The following is a 27,053-nucleotide window of genomic DNA, read 5'->3' as shown; positions in this document are numbered from 1 at the left end:
GCTCAACCGACCAAGCCACCCAGGCACCCCAGTTCACAGTTCTGTATCAGTAGTTGAGGCTCACCTGGGTTCTTTTTTCTTTTTTTAAGATTTATTGAGGGAGAGAGAGAGAGAGAGAGCCCACAAGCAGAAGGAGGGGCAGAGGGGAGGAAATCTTCAAGCAGACTCCACACTGAGCAGGGAGCCCACTGCAGGGGTCAATCCCAGGACCCCGAGATCATGACCTGAGCTAAGATCAGGAGTCCAGCGCTTAACTAAAACTCCCAGACACCCCATCTGCTGGGTTCTATGCTCAGGGTATCACAAGGCCAGGCCCAAGGCGTTGGACAGGTTGGGTTCTTACTCAGACAGTTTGGCAAGAATGAGCTTCTAAGCTCACTCAAGTGTTTGGCAAAATCCAACTCTTTGTGGCTGTAGGTCTGAGATCCATTTCCTTGCTGGTTACCAGCCAGGGGCCAACACCTTCCTTCTCGTGCCCCCCCCACCTGTCTTCAAAACAGCAACACTTCGATGCCTTCTGATACTTCCGATCTCTCTGATGTCTTCTTCCCCCAGAGAAAACACTTGCTTTTCATGGGGCTCATGTGATTAGACGGGGCCCACTGGATAATCTGTCTTCAAGGTGGCTCCAACATTAAACCACAGAACTTAACAGTCACGTTGCTAGGCTCCAGAGATGAGGACAGGGCATTGGGAAGCGGGGGAGACATTTTAGAAATGCTGCCTACCACACAGCCCGTAGATGAAGTGACGTGTCTGTGCTCATCTCCTGATTTTTGATGGCTGGCTTGCAGTTGTGCAGCGGTTGTACTTGTTTGCAAGAACGCCACACTACAGTATTCAGGGTGATGGAGCGTCAGACCAGCAATTTACTCTCATAGGACTTAGTATTAAAAAACTGTTCTTTGTATTATTTTCCTAAATTTATTCTATACATGTGTGCACAGAGAGATAAAACGATAGCTATGGGGCGCCTGGGTGGCTCAGTGGGTTAAGCCGCTGCCTTCGGCTCAGGTCATGATCTCAGGGTCCTGGGATCGAGCCCCGCATCTGGCTCTCTGCTCAGCAGGAAGCCTGCTTCCTCCGCTCGCTCTCTCTCTGCCTGCCTCTCTGCCTACTTGTGATCTCTCTCTGTGTGTCAAATAAATAAAATCTTTAAAAAAAAAAAGATAGCTATGAACATACGTGTTTGTATATAAAAAAAAAAACTTTCTAGAAAAATCTAGAAAGATTTAAAAGCTACCTGTGATTACCTCTGGGAAAGTTACTTAAGGAGGAAAAGAGGTCCATGACTTTTATTTGGGGGCTATTTTTTTAAAAAAGAGAAAGGTCTTTGAAAAGGACAGCATGAGATAGGCTGCTGGTTTCGTGGCAAAGAGTGAGCCGACACAGGAGGGCCCGGCTGAGACCGATTCAACGACAAGGCAACGGGACCCATCGGCGCCATTACCATCCTGGGCCTCTTGCGGAGCTTCTGAGAAATCGAATTTAGAGTAAAATCCGTACTGAGGTGATGGGAACAAAGGTAATTTCCTGCCAGCTGTGAGAGTGCACCAGACCCCAACAGCACTGCCCAGACAAGGTTTCCAGCTTCTCTCCGCCATTTGCTTTTCAGTATTGAGAAGACTGCTGCTGCTCAGTCTCTTTAGTTAATGACACACCTCTTTAGCATCTTGTCTAAAGTCTTCAAGCACCTTGAGAACCTGTCTGCCCAATGGCACTCCAAGTCACAGATCATAAAGGGGACAGCAAGCACATTTTCCTGTGATGGGTTGAATTGAGTTTCCCCCAAATTGCTATTAAATCCTCTAACCCCTAGACCTCCAGAGTGTGCCCTTATTTGCAGAGATTCTGTGTTTACTGAGGGAATCAAATTAAATTGAGGCTGTGGGAGCAGGGCCTACTCTGACATGATCCGTGTCCTTATAAGAAAAGCTGAGGACCCAGACTCACAGAGGGAAGACAATGTGCAGACAGAGAGAGGATGGCCACCCACAAGCCCGGTTCTTGGAACTTTGTCTATGTCTGAAGTATTTTCAAAATAAAGTGAAAAACTTTTAAGTAAATAAAAGTTAAGATATAATGAAAGAGAGTCAATCTCGTCATTCCAATTTTAGTATATGTGCTGCCGAAGCGAGCACGAGAGTCAATCTCGTCAGAAGCCGGCTGCAGACCCCAGACAGCAGAGGCCCACGAGGACCTACAGTAACAGGGCAAAGCCCAGGGCCCTCCAGATAGGGCTGGGATTTAAATCGGGTTTTAAATGGCTTTATTTTTTCCATGATTTTTTTCGTGGATTTTTTCATGATTTTTTTCCCCTCAAATATTTAATGTCCTTGCAATATTAATGGGATTTGTGTCTACAAAGAATCATTAACACAGTTATGGTCCAACAAGTGATTAAAGAAAGCCGTGCACTGGTTCTGGTGACACTCATGACTGGCTTTGACAAAAGTTGGGCCAGAGGAAGGGCTCCTGTGGGTTGGGGGACGTCGCTCTCCTCTCTCAATCCAGCCACAAAGACCCTCCTGCTTTAGTGAGAAGATTCCAGATGAGGCTTGCCACCGACAACGTCCTCACCTCCGATGATCTGCTCCAATGGCATCTGTGATTCTGGTAAAACCCTGTTCCCTAGAAAAAGAGAAAACAAAGCAATTTCAGCAAATGATGAAGGACAGCCCCTGCTCTCCCTGGAAGCCCACATTCACCATAACTGCCCCTGCCTCTGTCTCCCCAGAGGCATGTCTTGTGCCTCCTCTGTGGTCTTCACCCAGGAAATTAGAGGTATTTCCATCTAAGTCTTCACACCGGAAAGGGAATCAAAGTCAAGTATTAACAGCTCCCTGACCTCAAGCCAATGTTACTGAACAGGGTAGCTGCCCAAACTCCTCAGGCCCATAGACAGCACTGTCTTGGAAGTTAATCTTGAATTCCTTGGCCCTGTTTGTCCTTTGTCAGAGAAGCAACACAGTCATCTTTCCCTGTGTGTGTGTGTGTGTGTGTGTGTGTGTGTATGTTTTAAGATTTTATTTATTTATTTGACAGAGACACAGCAAAAGAGGGAACACAAGCAAGGGGAGTGGGAGAGGGAGAAGCAGACTCCCCACCAAGCAGGGAACCCGACACAGGACTTGATCCCAGGACCCCAGGACCACGACCCGAGCCGAAGGCAGACACCCAACGACTGAGTCACCCAGGCGCCTCCTTGCCCTGTGTTTCTGAATCCTTTTTGAATGAGGAATAAATAGAGACAGTGAATAGCATCTCCTTCATTTGAGTCTTTGGAATTGATGCCACATTTAAGTTCTCCTATTTCAAGCCACCCATGGCCCCACTCACTTCAAAAGGGCCTCCAGCTCCCGCTTGACCCTGCCCACCACGGGTGGTCCGCAGTAGGTGAGCGCCGTGTACAGCTGCACCAGGGAGGCCCCCGCCCGGATCTTCTCCAGCGCGTCCTGCCCGCTGCTGACACCGCCGACCCCAATGATGGGGACTCCGCCTGCATCGAAGCACATGCAACAGCGTCAGGACACGTGGGCAACGCAAGACCCTCAGTGTGCCTGCCGCCCTCCAGCCCCTGCTGAATGCAGTTCAGGGGATCCTGATTCGGATCAAACCCCAGAGCCTGGCGAACCTCCCACAAGTGTGAAGACATGGGGACCGAATTCTTGCCTTTGGTGAGCACATACATCTCCCCGATGGTTTGGGTGGATAAGTCCCGGAGGGGCTTCCCACTCAGCCCTCCAATTTCAGAGCGCAGGGCACCCTGGAGGCTGGCAGGGCGGCTCACTGTGGTGTTGGTGACAATGAGTCCATCGATGCCCAGCTGCAGTGAGAGACAGAGAGCCTTCCAGTCACGGCCGGTAAGAACCACTTACTTTAGTCCTGCCCAAGGCCCCTAGGTAATAAGTGGTGGACTAGAATGTGAACCCAGGATTTCCAGGTTCAGTCTGTGTTTCCACCACTCTCCCATGACACAGGGACGTGGGGTCACACTGGAGACAGTGACAGAATACCCCAGTCTGACCCAGGCTGCAAGCGCTAGCCTCAGACCCCTTGCTGGATGAATGTGGGAGAGAAGAAGTACAGGGAAAGGACTTCTCCAAACATTCGCTTTGTAGTCCGTGATGAGTTACATCACGACACATACCAAACCAGCTCTCACCATCACAGAAAGGAAGCTACACACTAGCCCAGCTGGCCAGATGCCCCCAACCCGCAGGCAGTGAGGGGTGTCCCAGGGCCCAGCCCTACTCGCACCTCTCTGACCACACTGGCGATGTCCTCCTTGTCCTGGGCTGTGAGGTCAGGTGCGATCTTCACCAGCACGGCTGGCTTGCGCACTCCCTGCAGAGCGTCCCTCTCCTGCAGCACCTAGAGCAACATGTGGGCCAGAGACGGGGTCCCCTGAGGCCGCAGCCCCTAGTGCACAGGACTGCAGCCGCACATCAGCTCATTCTCACGTGGAAGCACGAGCAACATCTCCCTTTCCGGAAGTAAAGCTCTCAGTTATGCCAAGGACCCCATGAAGATGAATCTGATTCTCTTGAACCAAGGGATCCCCAAGATTAAATCCCTAGTGTTGTCACTGGCATTAGCTAATCTATTAAGATTTATTTAGACTTTTTTTCTAAAAAGTTAGTAATTCCTAACAAGGAGTTACTGTCACACGTACTATTTGAGAAAGAGTGATCCAATTCATTCATTCATTGTGCTCATTGCTAGGGACAGAGAGACCCAGGCCCCTGTTCTCTCAGACCTTACAGTGTAACAGCAGGGACAGGTGATTGAGTCATTAATCACTGTTAAACGTAATCAGGGTTACCAGAGGGGATTACAAGGATAGGAGGGGGCCCTATCTGTCCAGGTGCTAAGGGCCCGCTCCTCAGCAGTGATGCTGAAGCTTCCCTCTGGAGAAAGAACGGGAAAGGAGTGGGCCGGAAAGGCGGAGGATCCTAGCCCGGACATGTAATTGCCTACCTTGGTCAGCAGGTGGCGCAGCTCCGCCTTTCCTTGAAGGCTCCGCAGCCCAGCGGTGTTGGGACTGGACACGTTCACTACCAGGTAGTCAGCCAAGGGGCCCAGGACACGAACCCCCTCCGCGTAGTCCGCAGCTGCGTCCACCGAGGTTTTATTCTTCCCCAGGTTTATTCCCAGGGGCAGCCCCTCTGTGAAGATCGCTCGTCAAGACTTTGTCCCCAAATGCCATTTCCCGTGTAACAAGCTCACGACGTCAATTACACCGCCGGCCAGCGAACAGCCCTGTAGGTCTTGACCTCTGCACGGGACCTTCCCGAACCGGTGGGCAAACACCACGACACCTGCCGGTGCTGCGGCCGGCTGGTCCAGAGGAGCTCACCGCCTTGGCGCAGCAGTATCAGGGCAACCACTAGCTTGCTTTACTGCATTGCGCCCTTTTTCTTTTTTTAAATTTTAATGGAAAATGGAGCAATTCAGAGTGCAAACACTAGTGATAAAAAGCTAGAGCTCATAAATGTCACACGGACAGTCGGAAATCCACAAGCATGTCAGAAGGGGCAAATGTTTACGCTCAAGGGCTGTCTGCTGGCACGTGACCGGATGGGCAGTGGTGAAGAAAAAGCAAAATTCAAGAATATGTCTACAATACTGGAAAATGTTTTCTACTAATCATGCCTAAAATATAGAGGTATAACTCTTTAATAACTTAGAATTTCAGCTCTCTGAGAAGGGATTCCCCCTCATAACTAGGGTGAGCGCTCATGCCAGGGCTCCAGGATGCTCCTATGGCTGGGCATAATTATTAATGGCTGCACCCTTCGCTCTCCAAAATGTCTCAATTTGCACAGTAAGTACTAAGCCAACCAACTTAAAAACCCATGGGATTCTCGAACTGCATTTTGGACTTTAAGAAAAACATTTCAGAAACCTGCTATCCATCAAAGCAAGAGGTTGTCTGTACTTCTAAGAGACCACCCTATCCGCAAAGGTCACGGATACTTCAGGGGTGCTCACTGCTTCTTCCAGCTGGTGATGGGGAAAAGACCTAGAACTGCAAGTGAGCCCCCAAAATGTGTGTCAGGTTGGTGGGATCAAACAGCAGCATCCCACCTTCTCATACCCTAAACTTGTCACCCTTTTAATCACCAGCTTTAAAGTAAATATACCATGGGGGAAGGAAGGTGAGGAGGGGGTTAGCGTCCAGTTAGACAAAAGCTCCACAAGGCCTCCAGACTTCCCAAGTCCAGCCTCCACCAAGCCAAGCCATTTATAAGCTGATTCTTCCCTGAGCAGGTAAGCCGGCTTTTAGGAAAGCATCCCTTTCATGCAGCTAATGGATCCTCGGTCAGCAGTTAGCTACCCAAAGGGCTAAGACTTTGAAGTTAGAAATTCCTGAATTACTCCATCCTAAAAGGGCACCGCGGCTTTTGCAATTTCTGTTCCTTAGAGAACAGAGAACACATGAGACTAAACTCCTGAAAAGAGGTCCACAGGGACCCAGTGAGGAAAATGGCCACAGCCCCACACAATCCCAGAGGACGACTGGGAAGGTATGGTGAGGACAAAATAGGGCTACACACACTTACATGCATCCTGAGGGACAGCAAAGCAGAGTCCCTGGAGAACATATGGACGCATCCCTGAACAGGGGTTTCTGAACAAGTCATAAGGATAGTTTCCCAAATGCCAGGATCAGCTCTCCCCAAATAGGAAGGAGTATGAGTAATTTTAATGGCCTTCTTTATGCTTCTCTGTATTTACTAATGCTTCTCTAATTAACATGCATTATTTACATACACACAAAGGGACCATAAAGCAAGACGGAGGAATATGGTGCTCAAGGCCTGCTCATGTCTTAACCAGTCATGTGATCACAGAGGAGCTGCTTTGCTTTGCTCATTTCCAAGCTGCCCCAGTTATGATATAACCCAGGTTATATAACGAAGCAGAAACTGAGTCTTTGCTAAATTGTAAATTCAGTTAAAATCTTGGCAGCTGTGATAAAGTCAGGAAAATTCCCTAGTTCCATAGTGGTTTTTTTCCTATTGCTCAGTCATGTTATTTCACTAGGATTGTTTCTGACATTTCTCCCACAGGTTTCCTTCCAACAAATGAAGAAAGTCCCTCTAGAGCACCCCTACTTTACCTCCTGTGAGCCTGGCCTGTTTCTCCTGTCTGGCCCGCAACCTGTGTTCCACCACCGACAGTCCATGACTGTTAAATCCGTATCTGGAGAACAGAAGTGGGTAGGGAGGGGACAAGGTTAGAGCCCTCAGCCAGAAGGCAGAGACTTTGGCGAGATGGCTTCAAGGCCATTTCCACTATACTTCTGATTTTTAGAAACAGGAAAAAAAAAATCAGAGTCAGTTCCTAGACTTCCAAAGTCTAATCTCTGGAACTCCTAGAGAACTTGCCAGAACACCATCAAACACAGAGGGAAAGGTTTAAATTTATAAACAAGCCGCTCTAGTACCTAGCACCGGCAACAGCCCAGACACACCACCCAGCTGCCCCAGACCTGTCTGGGTCTGGCCCCCACTCCTGACTCACTGCTCCTCCCACCAAGAGGGGCCTCTCTGACCACCCCGTCTTCCACCTCCTGCCTGCACTCCACTAATGCCCTCCCAGAGAAGAAATAATAACCAGCACCTATTGGTTAAGCCGCTTTGGTACTTGCAGCCAAAAACACTGAACAGATACAGCAGCACCTGTTTCTGTGGACTTAATGAATAAATTACTCCATTCATGCGGCAGGTATTAACCGGGCACCCGCTCCGTGCCTTCCAGAGTGAGGAGGCTGAACACACAGGCTCTCCTCCCTCAACCACTTCTCGCCTGTGGATTCCGCGATGTACCATTGTCCTGGTGCCTGCAGTTTTTTGTGGCAGCCTAATCATAAACAAATCTACTTTGCCTGGAAATACCGATCCCAGCCAGCAATGCAACAGAAAGCCAATAACTTCGTTTCTAATGTTGGAAAATTTCCCTGAAACAAGCCTGATGAAACAGGATGTGCGGCCAAATAAAATTCCCCAAGGGCAGTCTTCCAGAAGGCCATCACCGGGCCCAAAGATGCTGATCAGACTCTCCCAAGGAGGCTCTCAAAACTCTGATACCAAAAAGTACAGATTTTTCATTTTCTGGGTTCGCTGTAGTGAATATTGCCCAGGGCTTACAAAGAGAAGGGCTTTACACTAGAAGGCTCTTTCTTACTAAAAGCAGCTGTACATGTGGACTATTAAATTTTCTAGTTTACTAAAGGCCACGGCTACACGGTCCAATGCAAGAACTGCCGGCGACATGCGCCACTGAGCACCTGAAATGTGGCCAGCCCAAACCGAGCACACTGTAAGTCACACACACCCTGGATTTTGAACACTTAGTACCAGTGAAAGAAGGTAAACAGCTAATTAATCATTTTAATTTTGATTATATGTTAAAATGACATTTAGAATACATGATTTAGAGTTAAAGATAATAACCATAAACAGTAATTACATAGAATATATTATTAAAATTAATTTCACCTATTTCTTTTTCCTCTTTTACTGTGGCCACATGAATATGTTAAGTTACACGCAGAGCTCACATTCTATTTCTTTTTTTTTTTTTTTTTTAAAGATTTTATTTATTTATTTGACAGAGAGAGATCACAAGTAGGCAGAGAGGCAGACAGAGAGAGGAGAAAGCAGGCTCCCTGCGGAGCAGAGAGCCCGATGCGGGGCTCGATCCCAGGACCCTGAGATCATGACCTGAGCCGAAGGCAGCGGCTTAATCCACTGAGCCACCCAGGCACCCCTCACATTCTATTTCTACTGGACAGTGCTGGGCAAGGGCCCTGGACTAACGACGAGGAAAAGGCACAAACTCTAAAGTCAGTTAAGTCTAAATCTGTACTCAAGTTCTCCCGCTTATGATCTCCTGATTATAGGAAAGTCATGTAGCTCTCTGAGCTGCAGGGTGTATGTGTGTTAAAGTAGAATACCAAAACCTGTTTCTCTGCCTGCACACAGGAGATGCTCAACACAGCTCCTGAACGTTCTAAATAGAAAAATGTCCACATTGTAGGACAGAAAAAAACCAGCAGATCTTACATCGAGGAATGCCCTGCTGGGAAGGAGGCCTCCCCGTTGAGCTGTTCACCTACCTGTTAATGATGGCTTGGTCCTCAGGGAGGCGGAAGACCCTGGGTCTCGGGTTTCCTTCCTGGGGTTTCGGAGTCACACTACCTATCTCAACAAAGCCAAAGCCCATCTTGTAAAGTCCGTCCACAGCTTCCCCGTGCTTATCAAATCCTGCTGCGATTCCAACTGGATTTCGGAACTTATGGCCCAGGACTCTCACTTCCTAGGAAGAAGGAAACAAAGCCAGATATACGCGGGCTATCCTGGTGTTTCTCCAAGGGCAGGCCACAGCCCATCTAGGTCAGAATTACCTACAGAGCTTGTTAATCAGATGTTCCGAGAGCACCTACCAGCATGTCGGAGTCTTGAAACGTGGCACGAGGAAGGAGCCCCAGGGAGGTGATGCGAATGGCCAACCTGTGGGCTGACTCGGGGTCCAGCAGCCTCTGCATTGCCGGCATCAGGTGTTCAGCATAGAAATGTTCATCCCCCATGGCTGTCAGGTAGGAAGTGAAGAGAAGTCCTCCACCCCCCAGGATGACCACAGCATCCTGGGCCCGCTTCTGGGGGAGAAAAAAGGCCCATTTAGAGTCCCACAAGGCCAGACTGCAGTAAATTCTCTGTGTCCGTTACACCCATACACACAGGACATAAAGACATGTCACATGAAGCAACATCCCCAGCCTTCTGCTAACACTGGTCTCCTTCATTTCTAGTCCTGCTCCCACACTGACCTCAACTTTCAGTGGCTGTATCCACACTTCTGACACTCACGTGCCCTGAAGGACTCCAAGCCAGAGGTTTCAAGAGAGGCAGTATCGCCTCCTAGGGGACCTGTGGTAGGCATTTTGGAGGACTCTGTAAAGGCAGACATCCTGCATTGTTGTAGGCTATCAGATAGATGAATCGTCCCTGTCCTGTATGACTTTTGAACAACTTACTGACACTCAGTATGTAAAAAATATCTATTCATATTATCTGAGCCTACAGTCCACCACATAAACACAAACTATCTCCTGCACAGATTTTTCCAGGAATGCAGTTCCCTCAATTACTGAGGGACAACTACACTGTTTTGCACAGAACATTACCAAGGATTGTTCCCCATTTCAGAGATCTCAGGAATGGTATAGTGCGTTGCTTGGGTGTTTGACAATAAAACATACCTCAGAATTTTTTTTTTTAGAATTTTAAAAAAGATTTTATTTATTTCTCAGAGAGAGAGAGAGTCTGAGCACAAGCAGGGGGAGTGTGAGGCTGAGGAAGAAGCAGACAGAGGGAGAAGCAGCAGGCTCACCACTGACCAGCCCCAATGTGGGGTTTGATCCTAGGTCGCTGGGATCATGACCTGATCTGAAAGCAGATGCTTAATCGACTGAGCCACCCAGCTATCCCTGAGGCACTAGAATTTCTAGAGATTTAAACATCTGACTATATCTAACTGAGTCATGCCATAACATTTACATGTTGAAATGCATGGTTTATTATAAACTCCTTCAATTTCTCTTTTATATTCCAGTTAGGACATTAGTTGAACTTTTAAAATAATACAGACAGACCACATTATATATAAATTCTACTTGAGGATAATAAAAGCAGTTACAAAATATTTTTTTAAAAGGAGCATCAGGTCTTAATGAGTCAAGAATCACAATCCTGTTCAAAACGTGCTTCATAATGCTTTTTCTCTGGTTATCACTGCCAGGTGATAAGTCATTCATTCATTCAGTCAATCATCTGCCCAACAGTTACAGAGCACTCCAAGGAGTGCTCCTGTCAAGGAGGACAATCTCAGGAGGAGACAGTCATTGGTCAGTGATCACGCAAATATGTAACCGTGAAGACTGCTATGAAGAAAAAAACGTATAGGTTAATAATAGAACCTAGAGGTGGAGGAAGGCTTGCTTGGGGAAGCGACTAAAAGCTGACATCCAAAGGATAAATAGGAGTTAACTAGGACGCAGTGGGGCTCAGGAAAAAGTGTAAAGGTGCTCTCAGTGGCAGAAGGTAATGAGATGCATCCAAGGAAGAGGGGAAGGAGAAGGGCTTGTTGGAAACCAAGGAATAAGGAAAAGACGACTTAAAAAGAAGCTGGGGAGATAAGCAGGGACCCTGGCCAGAATAAAGATTTGAGTTTTGCTCCCTACACAAGTTAGTGATGTGGTCAGATCTGCCCTTGAGGATCAGTCCCAGCTGTTAATATAGATCAAGTATTTATTGTCTTGCTTCTAATCTCCAGCGGATTGTAGGAATTCCCCTTAATGTCAATCAGCAAGTATCTGGACGCGGATCACAAGCCCCCGCCCTAAAATTTCATCTAGAAGGGTTGGGGCCGTTGCACGTTGGATCCTGCGCACGGTGTTAGGCGGTCATGTGTTCACTACACGCCCGTGTGTCAGGGTCAGTAAAAGTCTGGCCCACGTGCGTTGGCAAAGACCTGCATCTACCCAGACTGGAACGTGCCGTTACGCGTGTTAATGCACACGCACTGTCACTTGCAGGTGCCTCCACACACGCACAGACGTACTCGGGGGCCCACGATCTCGGAGCCGAAACCCGTCCACACCTCACTCACATTAGCCCTCTATTCTCCTCTTGCCCCACACCTCGCCCGCACTACTCGTTGCTGCACAGCCCACTTTCTCAACTCACTTTGAGCTGCCTCCACGCCATGCTCCTTCCGCCTCTGGACCCGCCTCTGGCTCATTTCCATTGGAGGAAATGGCTGTGAGCCCTCCAATCACCGCCCCGCAGCTGCCATTTCACCAATCGCCGGATAAGAGGGTGGGGCCGGCCTCCCCGTGGCAGAAAAAGCCTCGCTCCGCCCCGGGGGCGTGGCTGGACGCCGACGCGCGCAATCACGGCGGCCACGCCCCTTCCGCCCCAGGCGCCGGGCTCAGTCGCTACGCTGTGCGGTGCTGCGGGTTGCAGGCGCTGGGGGGTGCACGTCCCCACTTTCTGGTCCAGCGACGTGGGCGAGAGACATCGCATAAGTAGATCTTCAGTTCTAAGCAATGCGCTCACCAATATCATGACCGTTTAAATTGAAAGCTCTCGGTAAAGCACGTGTTGGAAGTATGTGTCAGACACCGTAAATAGGGAATGAAAGACCGCAGTGTGTAAGATACCCGAGTTGATCCTCAGAGAAGATTCCATCAGCACCAGGTTTCGCTTAAAAAATGCCTAAAACGTATGTATGTACGTAAGTATGTGTGTTAATGAAGGTTTGGGGAAATCTAGACTTTGCAGCAAAGTCCTGCTCCCGAACGATTCCATTGCGGCGAAAACCTGGCGGATTCTATTTAGAAACCTTCCATATTGATTGGATACACTTTTTCCTGGCATTTGAAGACATTTCAGTTGTGTAGTTTCAGTTCTCAGTACTGCCTCTCCAAGTGCCCACCCCACCCGCCCCACACAGAATTCTTTCTTTCCCCTTTTAAATACTTGACACTTGGATGCATTTACTCACGTTGACTCCTGCCGAGATGACCGGTCCCTCTATCTCAAGATGGTCAAGTGCGGGGGAAAAAATCCTTCCTCATCTGAGTCTTCATAGATATATGCTGTCCAGTGGCACCCTCTTTATTAACTACAATTGTTAGGTCTCCCCCCCCCCCAACTAGACTGTAAATGTTTTGAAAGTAAGGAACATACCATGTTTATCTTGAGTTCCATTACCGCATTGTTTTTCAAACTGAGGGAGGAGTGGATTCTTGGCATAGACACTTAAGAGAATATTGGATACTGGTGTCTTTCTGTAATGATTTTTTTAAAATAATATAAGTATCATTTGGGCCATTTGGACAACCACCTGAACCCTGAAACCTACCAAGCTATTTCAGTGCCCACATTTTATTGTATTCATTCTCATATTTTGGTACCAAGAAAGAAAACTGGCTGAAATAAACGATGGATGGTTTGCAGGTGAAGCGCAAATGACATGCTGTAGGAACAAAGGTTTTTCAGCAAGTTAAAGAAAGGTGGTGAGAGAATGGATTTTTGCTACAGCATGAGATAGCGTGCCTGCCAAATCAGAGCAACTTATGTGGTCATAAGCTAGTACCATGTTTCTCTGTCTGATAGCTATTTAGTGCAGCCTGTTTTCATTTCATTGGTTTTCAGTTCTGTTTGTATTTAATTTGTATTCTTCCATCAAATATTTATTTTTCGGTTTTTATGATTGTGTAAGAGCTTTAGCATATAGGTTATGCCTAGTTTTATGTTTGAACATATTTAAAATGCAGAATACAATAATTTAAATTTGTCCTGGGGTTCTGTAAGAATGGTTTCCTTTAAAACACACACACACTACATTTCTTAATTTTTAGCAACATTGGCTTAGATATTCTACATCTTCTATTCCTTTACAGCCTAGGCTTCGCAAATAGCTATTGTAAAGCTAAAGGCACAGCTGGCTGTGTAGACACAGGTGCGGGTGCTTTGTAAATGCCCGTTGCTTTATTGATCTTTGCTGTTTGTTTTCAGCTTGTAGGGACTCCACCTGGGTTCTTAAAAACAAAAACAGAAAAACAAAAAGCCTTTTATCTCCTTCACAAATGATTCCCTCTTCCTAAAAGAATGATACTAATAACTATGACAAACCCACCAAGAATATATTTAAAGGACCAGGCAGCTGCTGAGCCCCTACACTGTTCTTGCTCACAATTCACAGAGAAAATGGTCTTCAGGGGAGGAATCTGGCTTTGGTTATGTATCAGAACAGGTGTCATTCTAGGAAATGAGCTAAATATCCCAGAGCGACACAGTAAAAATCATTGTTATCAACTTAACAGGTTTCACTGCAGCTACAAGGAAGCAGAAAATCACTGTCGTGTCCAGGGGGGACACCTTGCTTATACTTGGAACCTGGAGGTCCAGAATCTTCTCTGGGACTCTCTAGAGGAAGGGAGTAAATGGTGGATTGGGCAAAATCGAAGGCACCTGGAAAAACATCAAGAAAAAAACAACCCAAACAACCCAGGTAAGGCTCTGAGATGAGTGTTTATAAAAGAAAAGTCTTACTTTTATTCTGGAACTGGAGAAAGAAAAAAAATTTAAATCTTTCCGCTTTTGTATATAGTAAAAAATCAGTCACTTTACTTCATTACCACAGTTCCTCTGACGTTTTTATATGTTGAGGCCTTAACCTTTGATTTGTCTGTGTAGAAAGACAGTGAGATTTTCTTGGAGTTTATCAAAAGCTAGCATACCTGATATTTCACTGAAAGTGCTGTGTAGGATTCTAAAATGGGAAACTTTTTTTTTTAAAGATTTTATTTATTTATTTGAGAGAGCGAGAGCATGAGAAGGGGAAGGGTCAGAGGGAGAAGCAGACTCCCTGTCAAGCAGGGAGCCTGATGCGGGACTTGATCGCAGGACTCCAGGATCACGACCTGAGCCGAAGGCAGTTGCTTAACCAACTGAGCCACCCAGGTGTCCCTAAAATGGGAAATTTTTTATGGCCACTTTGTTCCTGGCAAATATCTCCTCATCATTCTTGGCTCCGAGTTTCCTAATTCAGAAACCAGGAGAGAAATTATTTGCCTGTTATCTTTCTTACAGAGATATTTTCAAAGTCATGCACTGTAATATTGTGGTCTTGGAGAAATATCTAAGACCATGTTGTATGACCATCATCTTCACTGAAATCTAGGTAAATTAATACAAAGCCTTGTGATAAAGAGCGCATAATATGAAAAAATAAATTATAATGTGTGGGCAGAGAGAAGCTTAACTGCTTCAGTGTTAATACTTTCTGGAGGCAAAAAGCAACCTTAGCTTGACATTAACCTGACCTCCAGGATCCTGCAAGTCTTCTTAACATCTAAAAATCCCTTTGGAGGGAGAGGGTGGTGAGGTTATGGACATTGGGGAGGGTATGTGCTATGGTGAGTGCTGTAAAGTGTGTAAACCTGGCAATTCACAGACCTGTACCCCTGGGGCTAATAATACATTATATGTTAATAAAAAAAATTTTAAAAATTAAAAAAAAATCCCTTTGGAAACTTCCTTTATATTGTCCCCTGACCCCAAGATGTAAGTTAGCAATCACCCTTCAAACGTATGGCCCAGTGATACCCATCTAAAGGGTCTGTGACTAAGGTTTACTAGACAGTAGAAAATGACCCCCTCAAGATCCGGGAAACCTTGCTTTCAGATTACTTAGAGACTTCCCTAACCCTCCCCAATTGGAAGGAATGTAATCAGTCACTCTTCACAATCCCAGGGTAGCTCTTTCTGTCCTCAGGTCCTGTCCCAGTGTTGAATAAAACCACCTTCTTGCACTGAAGATGTCTCAAGAATTCTTTCTTGACCATTTGCTCCTGGACCCTCAATAATACATCGCATTGGGGGAATATCCTAAGTTCCATCTCTTAGAAGCTAGCAAAATTTGTTTTTCATATTTACTTTGAAAAAAGGTTGACTTTGGAGTCTGAGGCTCATCTGGGTCTGGTCCTCCTCTGGCAGGTATGGTGGGTCCCCGGCCCCCGGAGCCGCCCAGCTGCACTTACATGTCCAGAAACTCCAACTGGATCTCATCAAAAGTGGACTTGTGCCCCCTGGAATATTCTTTCATTTGCCAGGCTGGTAAGTGATGAAGCCCCATGCCACCAAATTCATAATTTCTAGAAACTGAATCTACATAAGGACGGCATGCAGATGTATTGGTTAAGGAGTCTGTTCCGTGAAAGGGAGGTATACGCCAAGTGACGTCCAAAGAACGAAGGAGGCAACAGATGAAAGAAAAAAGGCTGGTAAGTCCAGCTTGACACGAAGTGGTTTATTAAGGGGGAACCACCCAAGAGGGGAATGCTTAAGAGTAGATGTGTCCTAGTCCTGTCTCCGGGGCAGATCACGGACATTATGCCTCAAGGTTTACTTAAGGGTTTGGGTAAATAAAAAGGAAAAAAATGGGGGTTGGGGAAGAATGTGCTTAAGAAGGTTTCTTGTCGCCGAGTCTGTGAATGATAGCGCAAAGATGTGTTGTCATGGTCTTTATGATACTGATGGGAGTGAGAAGCTCCATCTGGAATGACTTTCTTATACATCCCACTCTGGTAGTTAGACCTGTGCCTGATGTTGCCTTCGTTTCTTGACTTGGGTGATGTGGGAGAAAGGATCGCAGTAAACTCCATTTTCCTCATGTGCAGCCCTAAGCCATTCGGCACTTGGGCTTCAGAGGAAGACCGCAAAAGCCAAGGAGGAAAATACAGTGTTGGTGGAGGAAGACGAGAAGGTGAAGGGTGACGAGGCTGTTGTCATGTCGGTTCGCTTCCGCAGGAATAGGCGATGAGAACTGTGTGTCTGAAGTTGGGTGTGTGGTTTTCCTTTCAATCTGTGTTTCTCATGGTGGTTGTGTCCAGGATTTATTCTTAGTTCAGTGAATTCTCGAGGACCTTACAATGTCTCAGTCTGAGTAAAAATTTTGTTCCACTTTAAAAAGTCACAAATATATTCTTATTAAAATGTGAAGCACTGGGGACGCCTGGGTGGCTTGGTCAGTTAAGCATCTGCTTTTCACTCCGGTCATGATCCCAGAGTCCTGGGGTTAAGTCCTGCATTGGACTCCCTGCTCTGCGGGGAGTCTGCTTCTCCCTCTGCCTGCTGCTTTTTCACACACACACGCACACTCTCTCTCTCTCTCTCTCTCTCTCTCTGACAAATAAAATCTTTTTAAAAAAACAAACTTGGGGCGCCTGGGTGACTCAGTGGGTTAAAGCCTCTGCCTTCAGCTCAGGTCATGATCCCAGGGTCCTGAGATCGAGCCCCGCATTGGGCTCTCTGCTCTGCAGGGAGCCTGCTTCCTTCTTCTCTCTGCCTGCCTCTCTGCCTAGTTGTGATTTCTCTCTGTCAAATAAATAAAATATTAAAAAAAAGAAGTGCAGAGTAGTCTAAGGAGATCCCAGTCACTTTAAAAAAAAAATAATAATAAGAAACGTGGGAGCGCCTACGTGGCTCAGTGGGTTAAAGCCTCTGCCTTCGGCTCAGGTCATGGTTTCAGGGTCCTGGGATCGAGCCCCGCATCGGGCTCTCTGCTCAGCGGGGAGCCTGCTTCCTCCTGACTCTCTGCCTACTTGTGATCTCTGTCTGTCAAATAAATAAAATCTTTTTAAAAATATGAAATATCTATGGGTTCTTGATAAAACAGAACACATTGCAATATTTGTCTATTATAAGGAAAATAAAAAGATCCCCTTCCTCAGCTGATATCGAAAGGACCCTGTATTTCAGGGTAATAAATTTTTGGCTTCCAGCTTCTCATTCTCCACCCTTTCAAGTTCTCTGTGATACGCTTGCTGGATTTTGCTGTGATAGCACTGTTGTTGGCGAGGCCAAGGTCGTGAGGCCAGTCTCTGTATAAATCATGGTCCTGGGCGCCTGGGTGGCTCAGTGGGTTAAGCCGCTGCCTTCGGCTCAGGTCATGATCTCAGGGTCCTGGGATCGAGTCCCACATCGGGCTCTCTGCTCAGCATGGAGCCTGCTTCCCTCTCTCTCTCTCTGCCTGCCTTTCTGTCTACTTGTGATCTCTCTCTCTCTCTGTCAAATAAATAAAAAATAAAATCTTTAAAAAAAAAAAATCATGGTCCTGTGTTTGTACAAATGTGAGTGTGCCACCTTATGACTGTGAACTGTTTTTCATCCTTACAGGAGGTTATTGGGCCCAAATCCTCTCCAGGATAGGAAAAACAACCCGTAATACAGTCTCAATGATTATGATTTTCCATTCATTTTTCACTCTTCAGGAGTTGAGTTTTTAGACATTTTCACCTACTCTTGATTTTGGAGTGAAAATGCATTTTTCTGACATCACTCATGTACTTGCAAGAGATTACTGCTCTGGAATATGGACTTTTCGTACAGAAGATAATCTTGGGCAAAACAATTCTAGGGGCATCTCGCTGAGTCAGTAAAGCATACAAACTCAAAACATCTCGGGGTTGTGAGTTTGAGCCCCATGTTGGGTGCAGATATTAATTACACATAAAATCCTTAAAAATACATAAGTAAAATTTTTAAAATAAAAAAATAAAATCTTGGGAAAAAACAACAAAAAATGTTTTGAAAGAGAATTCTATTCCGTTATCTAAGCCAACTCAGCAAATTCTGAACTTGCAGTCCCGTGATGAGATTAAATGTTTCTGTAGTTGAGAGCTCAGGCTCTAAAGTGAGATGTCTGAGTTCATGTCTTGATTCTGGGACTTTCCTTTTGTGGCTCCTCGGCAATCCTTCAGAGGACTGTTAAGAAGATTAGTAAGAGAATACAAGTACAGTATTAGAACAGCGCCTGGCAGTTATTACTGATAATATTACGAAATTTCTCTTTTTTGTGTAAAGTTCATTACTGCTTCTAGATAGCATCACATTCCTGTCAAAGGTCATTGGATATCTTGGAGATCCAGTATTGCTAATTACCTTTAAAACTAAAGTATTGGCACGATGTAATTGCTTAGTATTCAGAACTAGCCATTGTTGGGGCCCCCGGCTAGCTCAGTCAGAAAAGCATGTGACTCTTGGTCTCTGGCTTGTGAGTTCAAGCCCCATGTTGGGTGTAGAGATTACTTAAATAAAAAAAGAAGAAAAGAAAGAGAAACAAAGGAAGGAAGGAAGGAGGAAGGAAGGAGGAAAGAAAGAAAGACTGCCTTTTTTTTTTTAAAGATTTTTTAAAAATTTATTTATTTGACAGAGAGATCACAAGTAGGCAGAGAGGCAGGCAGAGAGAGAGTAGAGGGAGAAGCAGGCTTCCCGCGGAGCAGAGAGCCTGATGCAGGACTCGATCCAGGACTCTAGTCATGACCCCAGCCGAAGGCATAGGCTTTAACCCACTGAACCACCCAGGTGCCCCAGGAAAAAAAGAAAGAAAAGAAAGAAATCGCTATTTTATTGTGAACTTAAGAAGTGCCTCTTCCAGGGCACCTGGATGGCGCAGCCAGTTAAGCATTCAGCTCTTGATTTTGGCTCAGTTTCTGATCTCAGGGTGGTGAGACGGAGCCTGCCTCAGATGCTCTCCCGTGCCCCTCCCCACTCTGCTCCTGCACTCGCTCTCTCTGTCTCAAGGGAGGAAGGCAGGCAGGCAGGCCTCTTCCAGAATAACATGTTGGTGGGAGAAGTGTTTGTAAATTTGTTCCTTAACATTCAAGAGAGAAGTTTAATGTTTCATATTATGAAGTATTGTTGCCCAAAAATAGAGAAATGCAAATTAAAACTGAGATACCATTTCCCACCTAACACATGGGCATGAATCCACAAACTTAACAACATATTCCATTGGCAAGACCATAGGGAAACAGATACTGCCCTAAATTGCTAACAGGAATGCAATAAGATACAGTTTCTTTTTTCTTTTCTTTTTTGATAGGCAGAGATTGGAGGAAGCAGGCTTGATCCCAGGACCCTGAGATCATGACCTGAGCCGAAGGCAGAGGCTTTAACCCACTGAGCCACCCAGGCGCCCCAAGATACAATTTCTAAGGAGAGGGTCGTTTGGCAGTCTCTAGCCAAATTGCATGTACATCTACCCTTTGACCGAGCATTCCTGCTGCTGGAAATCTATCCCAAAATTACACTGACAAAAATATAAAAAGACACACGAATGAGACTATTCATTTTGGGTCTCTTTATAATAGCAAAAAAGTAGAAACAGTCCACATACCCATCCAGAGGACACTGGTTGTAAAAAGAAATAAGGAATTTCTCTGTGTACTGTGGTGGGGTCGTTTCTGTTTTTTTAGTGCAGAAAAGTAATCTGCAGAACAATGTATGGTATGCTACTTGAATCTAAGACCGAGGGTGATATGAACGTATGTAAATATATGCCTAACACACGCATCCATAAGCATAATAGAAAAACAAAAGCTAATGAAAATGATTACTTGTGGGGGAGAGAGGGAATAGGGTAGAAAGGACAGAGATAGAATTTAGATCTTTCTGAATGTAACTGGTTTCATAATTTTGACATTGGAACTCTATAAATGTTTTACATAAATAGAAAAAAAAAGTTGTTTTTGTTTCCTAAAAATGAGGAAGAAGAACAGGAGAGAAATTGGATGTAGCAAGTTTAGACAATTTTTAAGGTTAATTTTGCTCAAGAGCAGGAAGGAACTAGGGCAGCAGTTCATGAGGCAATGTGAATTGGTGGTTTGTCTTAAGACAGACAAAAATAGTGGCCAGGACAGTGTCCTTGATCTGAGCGAGTGTGCAGCTAGAGGGGTTCGGTTTGGGTAGGAGCGCAGGGAGCTTGTCGGAACAGGACAGAAGGTGGCGTCTGTGGGTGTGGATGCTTGCTGGTTGGGGGCACATTTGGTGGCAGGACTCTGGAAGGGACCTTAATTGCTTCCATTTTCTTTTTGAAGCAAAAAGTACGGTTATGCCCTGCCTTGAAAGTGAAGATAAGGGACTTCCTTGTCATTGGAGGTATAGTAGAGGAGGACATGGGAAGGAGTCCTCTCAGAGAGCAGAAGCACGAAGAGACCCAGGGGACACAGTATGATCGCCCAGCCTGGGATCTGAAGTGAGGTCTAGTCAGTGAGGTGGTGTGATTTTGTCAAGCCACGTTGGGCAGCATGTATGAGAAACAGCAAGTCAACACAAGGAAGCACGTTCAAGAACGTTATTGTTCACCTACTGAACTCTTTTCTCTCTACCGATAGGAATTACACACTACGAGGAGAGTATTACTCTTAGAACGTTATTTCTTTTTTTTTAAGATTTTATTTATTTATTTGACAGAGATCACAAGTAGCCAGAGAGGCAGACAGAGGAAGCAGGCTCCCTGCTGAGCAGAGAGTCCGATGCGGGGCTCGATCCCAGGACCTTGAGATCATGACCCAAGCCCAAGGCAGAGGCTTTAACCCACTGAGCCACCCAGGCGCCCCTAGAACGTTGTTTCTTAAAATGAAGTTAATTCTGTCTTCTTAGTGTTGACCCAGTCAGTGGGCCTCATTTTGTGATGTTGGGGAGTAGAAGGTGTTGTGATGTCAAGAGCAGGAGAGCTCCTTGACAATTCCTATGTCCTTAAAAAATAATAATAATAAATAATAATAATCTTTCATTGTGTTGTCTTGATTACCATGCACGTGCTGCTGACCGCTATCTTACAGACTTAGAGCTGAGCTACATACTAGAAATTATCTTTCCCACTGGTCTTCAAATAGATGCCTTTCCACACCAAGACGAACGACATGGAATGAATTCTCATTTACACGGGAGACCCGAGAAGACAAGAGGAGAAGTCCCAATAATGAGAAGCAAAAGGACCTCAGGTAATGGGTAGTGAGATCAAATCCTCTCTGGAAGGGTCGGTCAGTGCTCAAGGGTGTCATCCTATCATGTACCCGATCAATATTTGTTGTGTTCTGTTTTGTCTGATCTCATTATTGCAGTCTTTGCTCTCATTGTATAGACACTTGTTTTCTTGATGGGCCTTTGGCCGTCTTCTTTTCACATGTGCCTTAATAAAAGACCAAGGTTTTCTCCCACAAAGTCTTCCATCCAAAGAGTCTTCTTATGGTCCTTGCAGAGTCTTTCACATTGTGGTGTCCTCTCCCCCCCCCTTTTTTTTTGTTAAATAAATACTGTTTGGGGAAGATGCATTAGCTTGAAATGACCTCAGTCAGTCCCAGTGCTGGATGACTGTGGAGATCACCTGACCAACCAGGTGGAAAAAGAGACCAATTTAAAGTGCATCTGGGGATTATTCCGAGGGGTCTGACCTCACATGTCTTTGTCAGCAAGCCCTCCAAGGACCCATTAAAAGAGCAATCTAGAAAGTGCTACCGTAGACCCATGAATATCTTTCTGAAGAACAAATGTGAAAATCAGCTTCTCTAAATGCTTTTGTCGCTGGGGACATGTGAGGTGGACAAGAAGTGTTTCATAACAGCATTAGATCAAAGTACAGTTGTGTGCTTTCGGTGCTGCTACGTAATTACAGAAGTCACTCTGATGATAATTAAGGCACTGAGACCGAGGACGCATTTGAAAAGTTTCAGTAAAGCAAAGTGGAGAAAAGTGAATTTCCAGACAGCAGTACTGGGAAGTTAATACACTACTTCAGATGAGGCGGTTTTAAATGTGCCTTTGTGGAACAAGTCAACTACGTTAAATAACTAGACATTGGACTGTTTTACTTACATCCTTAGAAATGATACTGTCAAGTTTGCCCTAAAATAACTATCTTTAAATCTCCTCATTGAGAAAGGAGGACTTTGCTTTAATCTGAGGAGTTTGCCTTATATTTATGTATGCATGGTCCTTTGAAAAAAAATTTTTTTTCAATTTTTAAGTAATCTCTATACCCAGTGTGGGGCCCAGACTCACAACCCTGAGATCAAGAATTGCATGCTCCTCTGTGCCAGCCAGGTGCCCCCCCCCCCGCAAAGTCCTTGGAAAATTTTGTGTCACTTCGTTTTACCTGTGTTCCTGTTAAATTTTGTGTAAATGGTCTAATTATTTGATGCTGAGAATATTTTTATAGTAGAGTTTATCACCCTTAAATGTGGTTTTATTTTTTATTTTTATTTTTTTTAAGATTTTATTTATTTACTTGACAGAGATCACAAGTAGGCAGAGAGGCAGGCAGAGAGAGAGGAGGAAGCAGGCTCCCTGCGGAGCAGAGAGCCCGATGTGGGGCTCAATCCCAGGACCCTGGGATCATGACCCGAGCTGAAGGCAGCGGCTTAATCCACTGAGCCACCCAGGCACCCCACCCTTAAATGTGTTTTAATAACTGATGTCATTTCTTGCCTTGTTCTGTGCTTTCTGGTTCTAACCCTTCCTTGCTGCTTTCTTCTGTCCTTTGTTGGAATTTTGCCCTTCAGTACTCTTCTTTTAATTGTTTGCCTTCAAGGAGTTGTTCTTTTTGAAAACACATTCCCGCACCTGTGTTTCTGTAATGGTCGGGCTCCGGAGTAAAACAGTCTCTTTTGGAGCCCCCTCATCTGGTTAAAGGAGTGTAGTACATGTTCGTTTTTCCTTCCCTCCATAGATTTTGTTAGTATAGTGTGTGGATTTTTTTCAGGTTATTGTTATATTGGTTTTTTTTTTTAAGATTTTATTTATTTATTTGACAGAGAGAGAGAGAGTGAGAGCACAAGTAGTTAGAGTGGCAGGCAGAGGGAGAGGGGAAAGCAGGCTCTCAGCCAAGCAAGAAACTGGATGCAGGACTCGATCCCAGGATGCTGGGATCATGACCCGAGCCAAAGGCAGCCGTTTAAGCGACTGAGCCACCCAGGCATCCCTATTATATTGGTTTTTTAAAATAGATTTTATTTATTTATTTGAGAGAGAGTGAGGGAAAGGGCAGTGGGAGAGGCAGAGGGAGAGAATCTCAAGTAGACTGCACAGAGCCTGACATGGGGCTCAGTCTCACGACCCTGAGATCGTGACCTGAGCCGAAACCAAGAGTTGGATGGTTAACCAACTGAGCCACCTGGGGTGCCCTTGTTTTTTAATATATAACTTAAGAATACTTCTTAAAAACTTTTGTCAAAGTCCTATTTCTAGCAATTTAGAACATATATCTATTTTAACTGGCTTCACATTTAGCACCAATCATTTTTCTACCATAACTTTACCCTTTTTGAGCTCTTAATTTTGTATCATGTCTATTCCAGTTGTTTTTACAAGGAAGATCCATTGGTGAAAATATTTTGGGAACTCAGGGATACTCAAAATGTCTTTCTGGTCCCTTCCCAATAGGCCATGTTTTAGCAGGATGTACAAGTTAAAAACATAGGTCAGTTACTGTAACAGAACTCAGAATGGTAGCTTGAACAAATGGAATTTGCTTTCTCTTCCACATCACAGTGTAAGCAAGGAGTCCAGGGCTGAGAAGTTGGCTCCATAGTTTACGAGACCCAAGCTTTTCCTGCCTTGTTCTACTGTCGTCACCTTGTGACTTGCATCTCATGGTTTACAAAAGCTGTGTTAGCTCCCTGCCTCCATGATCGCATTCTGTCAACTAGGAAGAGAAGGGAGAATGGGAAGCCTGATCCTTTCCTTTAAGGGCACAGCCTGGAAATTGCACGTTACTTCTCATATCCCATTGGCCAGGAGCTGCATCACAATGCCATGCTGCTGCCGTCAAGGGAGGCTGGGAAATGTAGTCCTTAATGGGGCTACCGTGTTTCCTTAGAAGAGGTGGGGGATAAGCAGTAGTCCGCAGTACAGAACAGCCTTTCCTTTCTCGGCCTTCCCCTCAAAACTCTGCAGACACCATTCCCTTGCTTTTTGGCATTTAATGTTATCTTGGAAAATAATATAGTCAGACTTTTTTTTTTTCTAAACAGGTAGCCTTTTTTCCCCTCTATCAGATTGTAAAATTTCTTAATCCTTGTAATACGGAAGTTTTCTTAGGAGGTATCCAGGTCACTTTTCACTGATTTTGCCTAGAATGTGATATTGTATATACACATTTTTCTTAGTTCATGAAAATTCTCTTCTCTTTTACCTATACATCACTTACATTTCATTAGTTCTAGTTTTGCCCATAGGAAATACCAGTTGTCAGAGCACCTGGGTGGCACCCTGTGCCCCCTCCCCCCTCCCTCCCTCCCCTCACCCACGCTCACAAGTGGGCTGTCACTCTAAAAAATAAAGAGGAGAAAGAAAGACAGGGCAACTAGTCAGTACACCTCAGAACTCTGTCCTCCCCCAGCAGTAGTGGTTACAATGATTCTTTGCCAAATAAGACCTATCAGTCCTATCAACGGCAGAGAGACTGTTACAGGAAGAGATAGAGACGGCAGAGCAGGCTCGTTGTAGCCAGATAAATTGTAATGGGTCCAGAGCACATGGCTTGAAAGATGTGAACCTAAGTTAATAGCAAATAGTCATGTCAACACACTGGTAGTGCCTTCAGATCATGGTTTTCTTACTGGAAAATGTGGAAAGGGAATGAAAGCAATAACTGAGATCTGGTAAAATGTCAATGATCATTTTCTAAACTGTCAGACTACAGGGATGCCTGGGTGGCTCAGTCTGTTACACATCCAACTCTTGGTTTTGGCTCAGGTCATGATCTTGGGCTGCTGGGATTGAGCCGAATAGAGAGTCCGCTTCCCCTCTCCCTCTGCCCCTCACCTCCACGCAGGCTCTCTCTCTTGCTCTACTTTCTCTCTCAAATAATTGAATAAAAAATTCTTTTAAAAAATTCTTTGAAAGAGGGGCACCTGGGTGGCTCAGTCGTTAAACATCTGCCTTCGGCTCAGGTCATGATCCCGGGCTCCCAGGATCGAGCCTCACGTCGGGCTCCCTGCTTGGCAGGAAGCCTGCTTCTTCCTCTCCCACTCCCTCTCTCTATGTGTCTCTCTCTGTCAAATAAATAAATAAAGTCTTTTTTAAAAATTCTTTGAAAGTATTAGATTATAGTCATCCCACCCTGAATGCACCCAATCTCATCTAAAACGATCAGAAATGTGCTCTGATTTATGAATAGGGAGCCTCTCCTTTTGGTGAAATTATGAGACAGATATTTCCACGGTAATACGTATGTACTGACAACTTACAATCAATCTGATTTAAATACTTTTATACTGGGGGTCTTTGAAGAATAAGCCAGATGAGACATTAGTGGTTGGCGACACTTCAGCTCTGGAATCCTAGCTTGTCTCCAGAATGATCAGCGGAAAGTGGTCACTTTGGTTCCCTAAATGATGTGCATTGTTTTCTGCCAAGAATAAGACATCCTTAAATAGGAAGAAATATTTCTATCCTAGACTTTTACTTGAACTTAGTTTGCTTTCTTCTTTCTGTGGCAGCTACTCATCCTGCAGCCGCCTGTCACCACCCCGCTCGCGCTAATCTTGTAAGTACGTCCCCGGACTGCACACACCTGGGATTGGTCATCTCTGCTCTTCCTGGTGGGTCTCGCCAGAATGCCACTCTGGCTCACCAAGAGCCCTGGGTTTAGTTTTCTCATAAAGAAAGCAAAGTACTTCTATGCAGGAAAGAACCAGGTTGAATGGATGCTTTACTAACAATATTTTTAAAGGCTCCTCTGGCTTTCATGTTGTTATAATTATCATTTGTTGGTTGGTTGGTTATTCCCTGCTTTATTCCAAAAAGGACTTGTGATACCTTACAAAAGGATATGCAGTATGATAAAAATTTAAATTTCTTTTTAAAAAGGAAAAAAAAAGGATGCCTGTGTGGCTCAGTCAGTTAAGCATCTGCCTTTTGGCTTAGGTTATGATCCCAGAGTCCTGGGATCAAGTCCCACGTCAGGCTCTCTGCTCAATGGGGAGCCTGCTTCTCCCACTGCCTGCCGTTTCCTTCCTCTGCTTGCATGTGCTCGCTCTCTCTCTCTGACAAATAAATAAATAAAGTCGTTTTTTTTAAAAGATTTTATGTATTTATTTGACAGAGAGAGATCACAAGTAGGCAGAGAGGCAGGCAGAGAGAGAGGGAGAAGCAGGCTTCCTGCTGAGCAGAGAGCCCGATGTGGGGCTCGATCCCAGGACCCTCAGATCATGACCTAAGCTGAAGGCAGAGGCTTAACCCACTGAGCCACCCGGGTGCCCCAGTAAATAAATTCTTTTTAAAAATAAAGAAATAACAAAACAAAAAGTAGTTAAAAAGGAAAAAATATCCGCGTGGAAAGAAAATAAAAGTAGGAACTGTATAATCTATAAAATTCCACATTCAAGAAATTTCTCAGCCTTTTTGCCTTTGTGTCCTACATAGAAACCTTTCAGTGGTTGCCTAAAGATAGATTTACATTTACTTGACCCACTGCAAAAAAGAACTGTTTCTAGTTGTGTGAAAGAGAACAAGGATGAGGTCAAAAATCCCTTAAGTGAGAATTTTCTAAGAGGTGTTCTACAGAATAGTAACCAATATTGCTTAAAACATTTCCAGAAGGAAAGAAAACAAAGATTTTTGACTGTAGGACTCCTCTGTCTTTCACCTGGCCAGACCTAACCACTTCCCACCAGTTTCACCACTATC

The 27,053-nt window shown here is 45.1% G+C and overlaps 2 protein-coding genes across 2 annotated transcripts in view; one reads left to right on the top strand and one right to left on the bottom strand.

Moving 5' to 3' along the window:
- Window positions 1–2,151: 2,151 nt before the first annotated feature.
- DHODH (dihydroorotate dehydrogenase (quinone)) lies at window positions 2,152–11,794 on the bottom strand. The gene is made up of 9 exons (XM_045986909.1): window positions 11,757–11,794; window positions 9,455–9,667; window positions 9,128–9,327; window positions 7,127–7,209; window positions 4,981–5,168; window positions 4,261–4,374; window positions 3,673–3,826; window positions 3,340–3,499; window positions 2,152–2,631 (listed from the first exon to the last, which is right to left on the bottom strand). Exons 1-9 carry the CDS (start codon window positions 11,775–11,777, stop codon window positions 2,577–2,579), a joined length of 1,188 nt encoding a protein of 395 aa, XP_045842865.1. The 5' UTR covers window positions 11,778–11,794; the 3' UTR covers window positions 2,152–2,576.
- A 234-nt stretch (window positions 11,795–12,028) lies between these two features.
- Window positions 12,029–27,053, top strand: part of PKD1L3 (polycystin 1 like 3, transient receptor potential channel interacting) — a 67,511-nt gene continuing 52,486 nt past the window's right edge. The window contains exons 1-5 of the mRNA XM_045987735.1: window positions 12,029–12,294; window positions 13,901–14,088; window positions 15,576–15,695; window positions 21,260–21,367; window positions 25,865–25,911. Coding sequence (XP_045843691.1) covers window positions 12,284–12,294; window positions 13,901–14,088; window positions 15,576–15,695; window positions 21,260–21,367; window positions 25,865–25,911 — 474 coding nt within the window. The 5' untranslated portion in view covers window positions 12,029–12,283. The remainder of the gene's footprint in view (window positions 12,295–13,900; window positions 14,089–15,575; window positions 15,696–21,259; window positions 21,368–25,864; window positions 25,912–27,053) is intronic.

This window comes from Meles meles, chromosome 19, assembly GCF_922984935.1.
Source record: "Meles meles chromosome 19, mMelMel3.1 paternal haplotype, whole genome shotgun sequence".
NCBI lineage: Eukaryota > Metazoa > Chordata > Mammalia > Carnivora > Mustelidae > Meles > Meles meles.
Note: the sequence above shows the minus strand (reverse complement) of the source record. Positions and strands in the feature narration are given on the sequence as shown.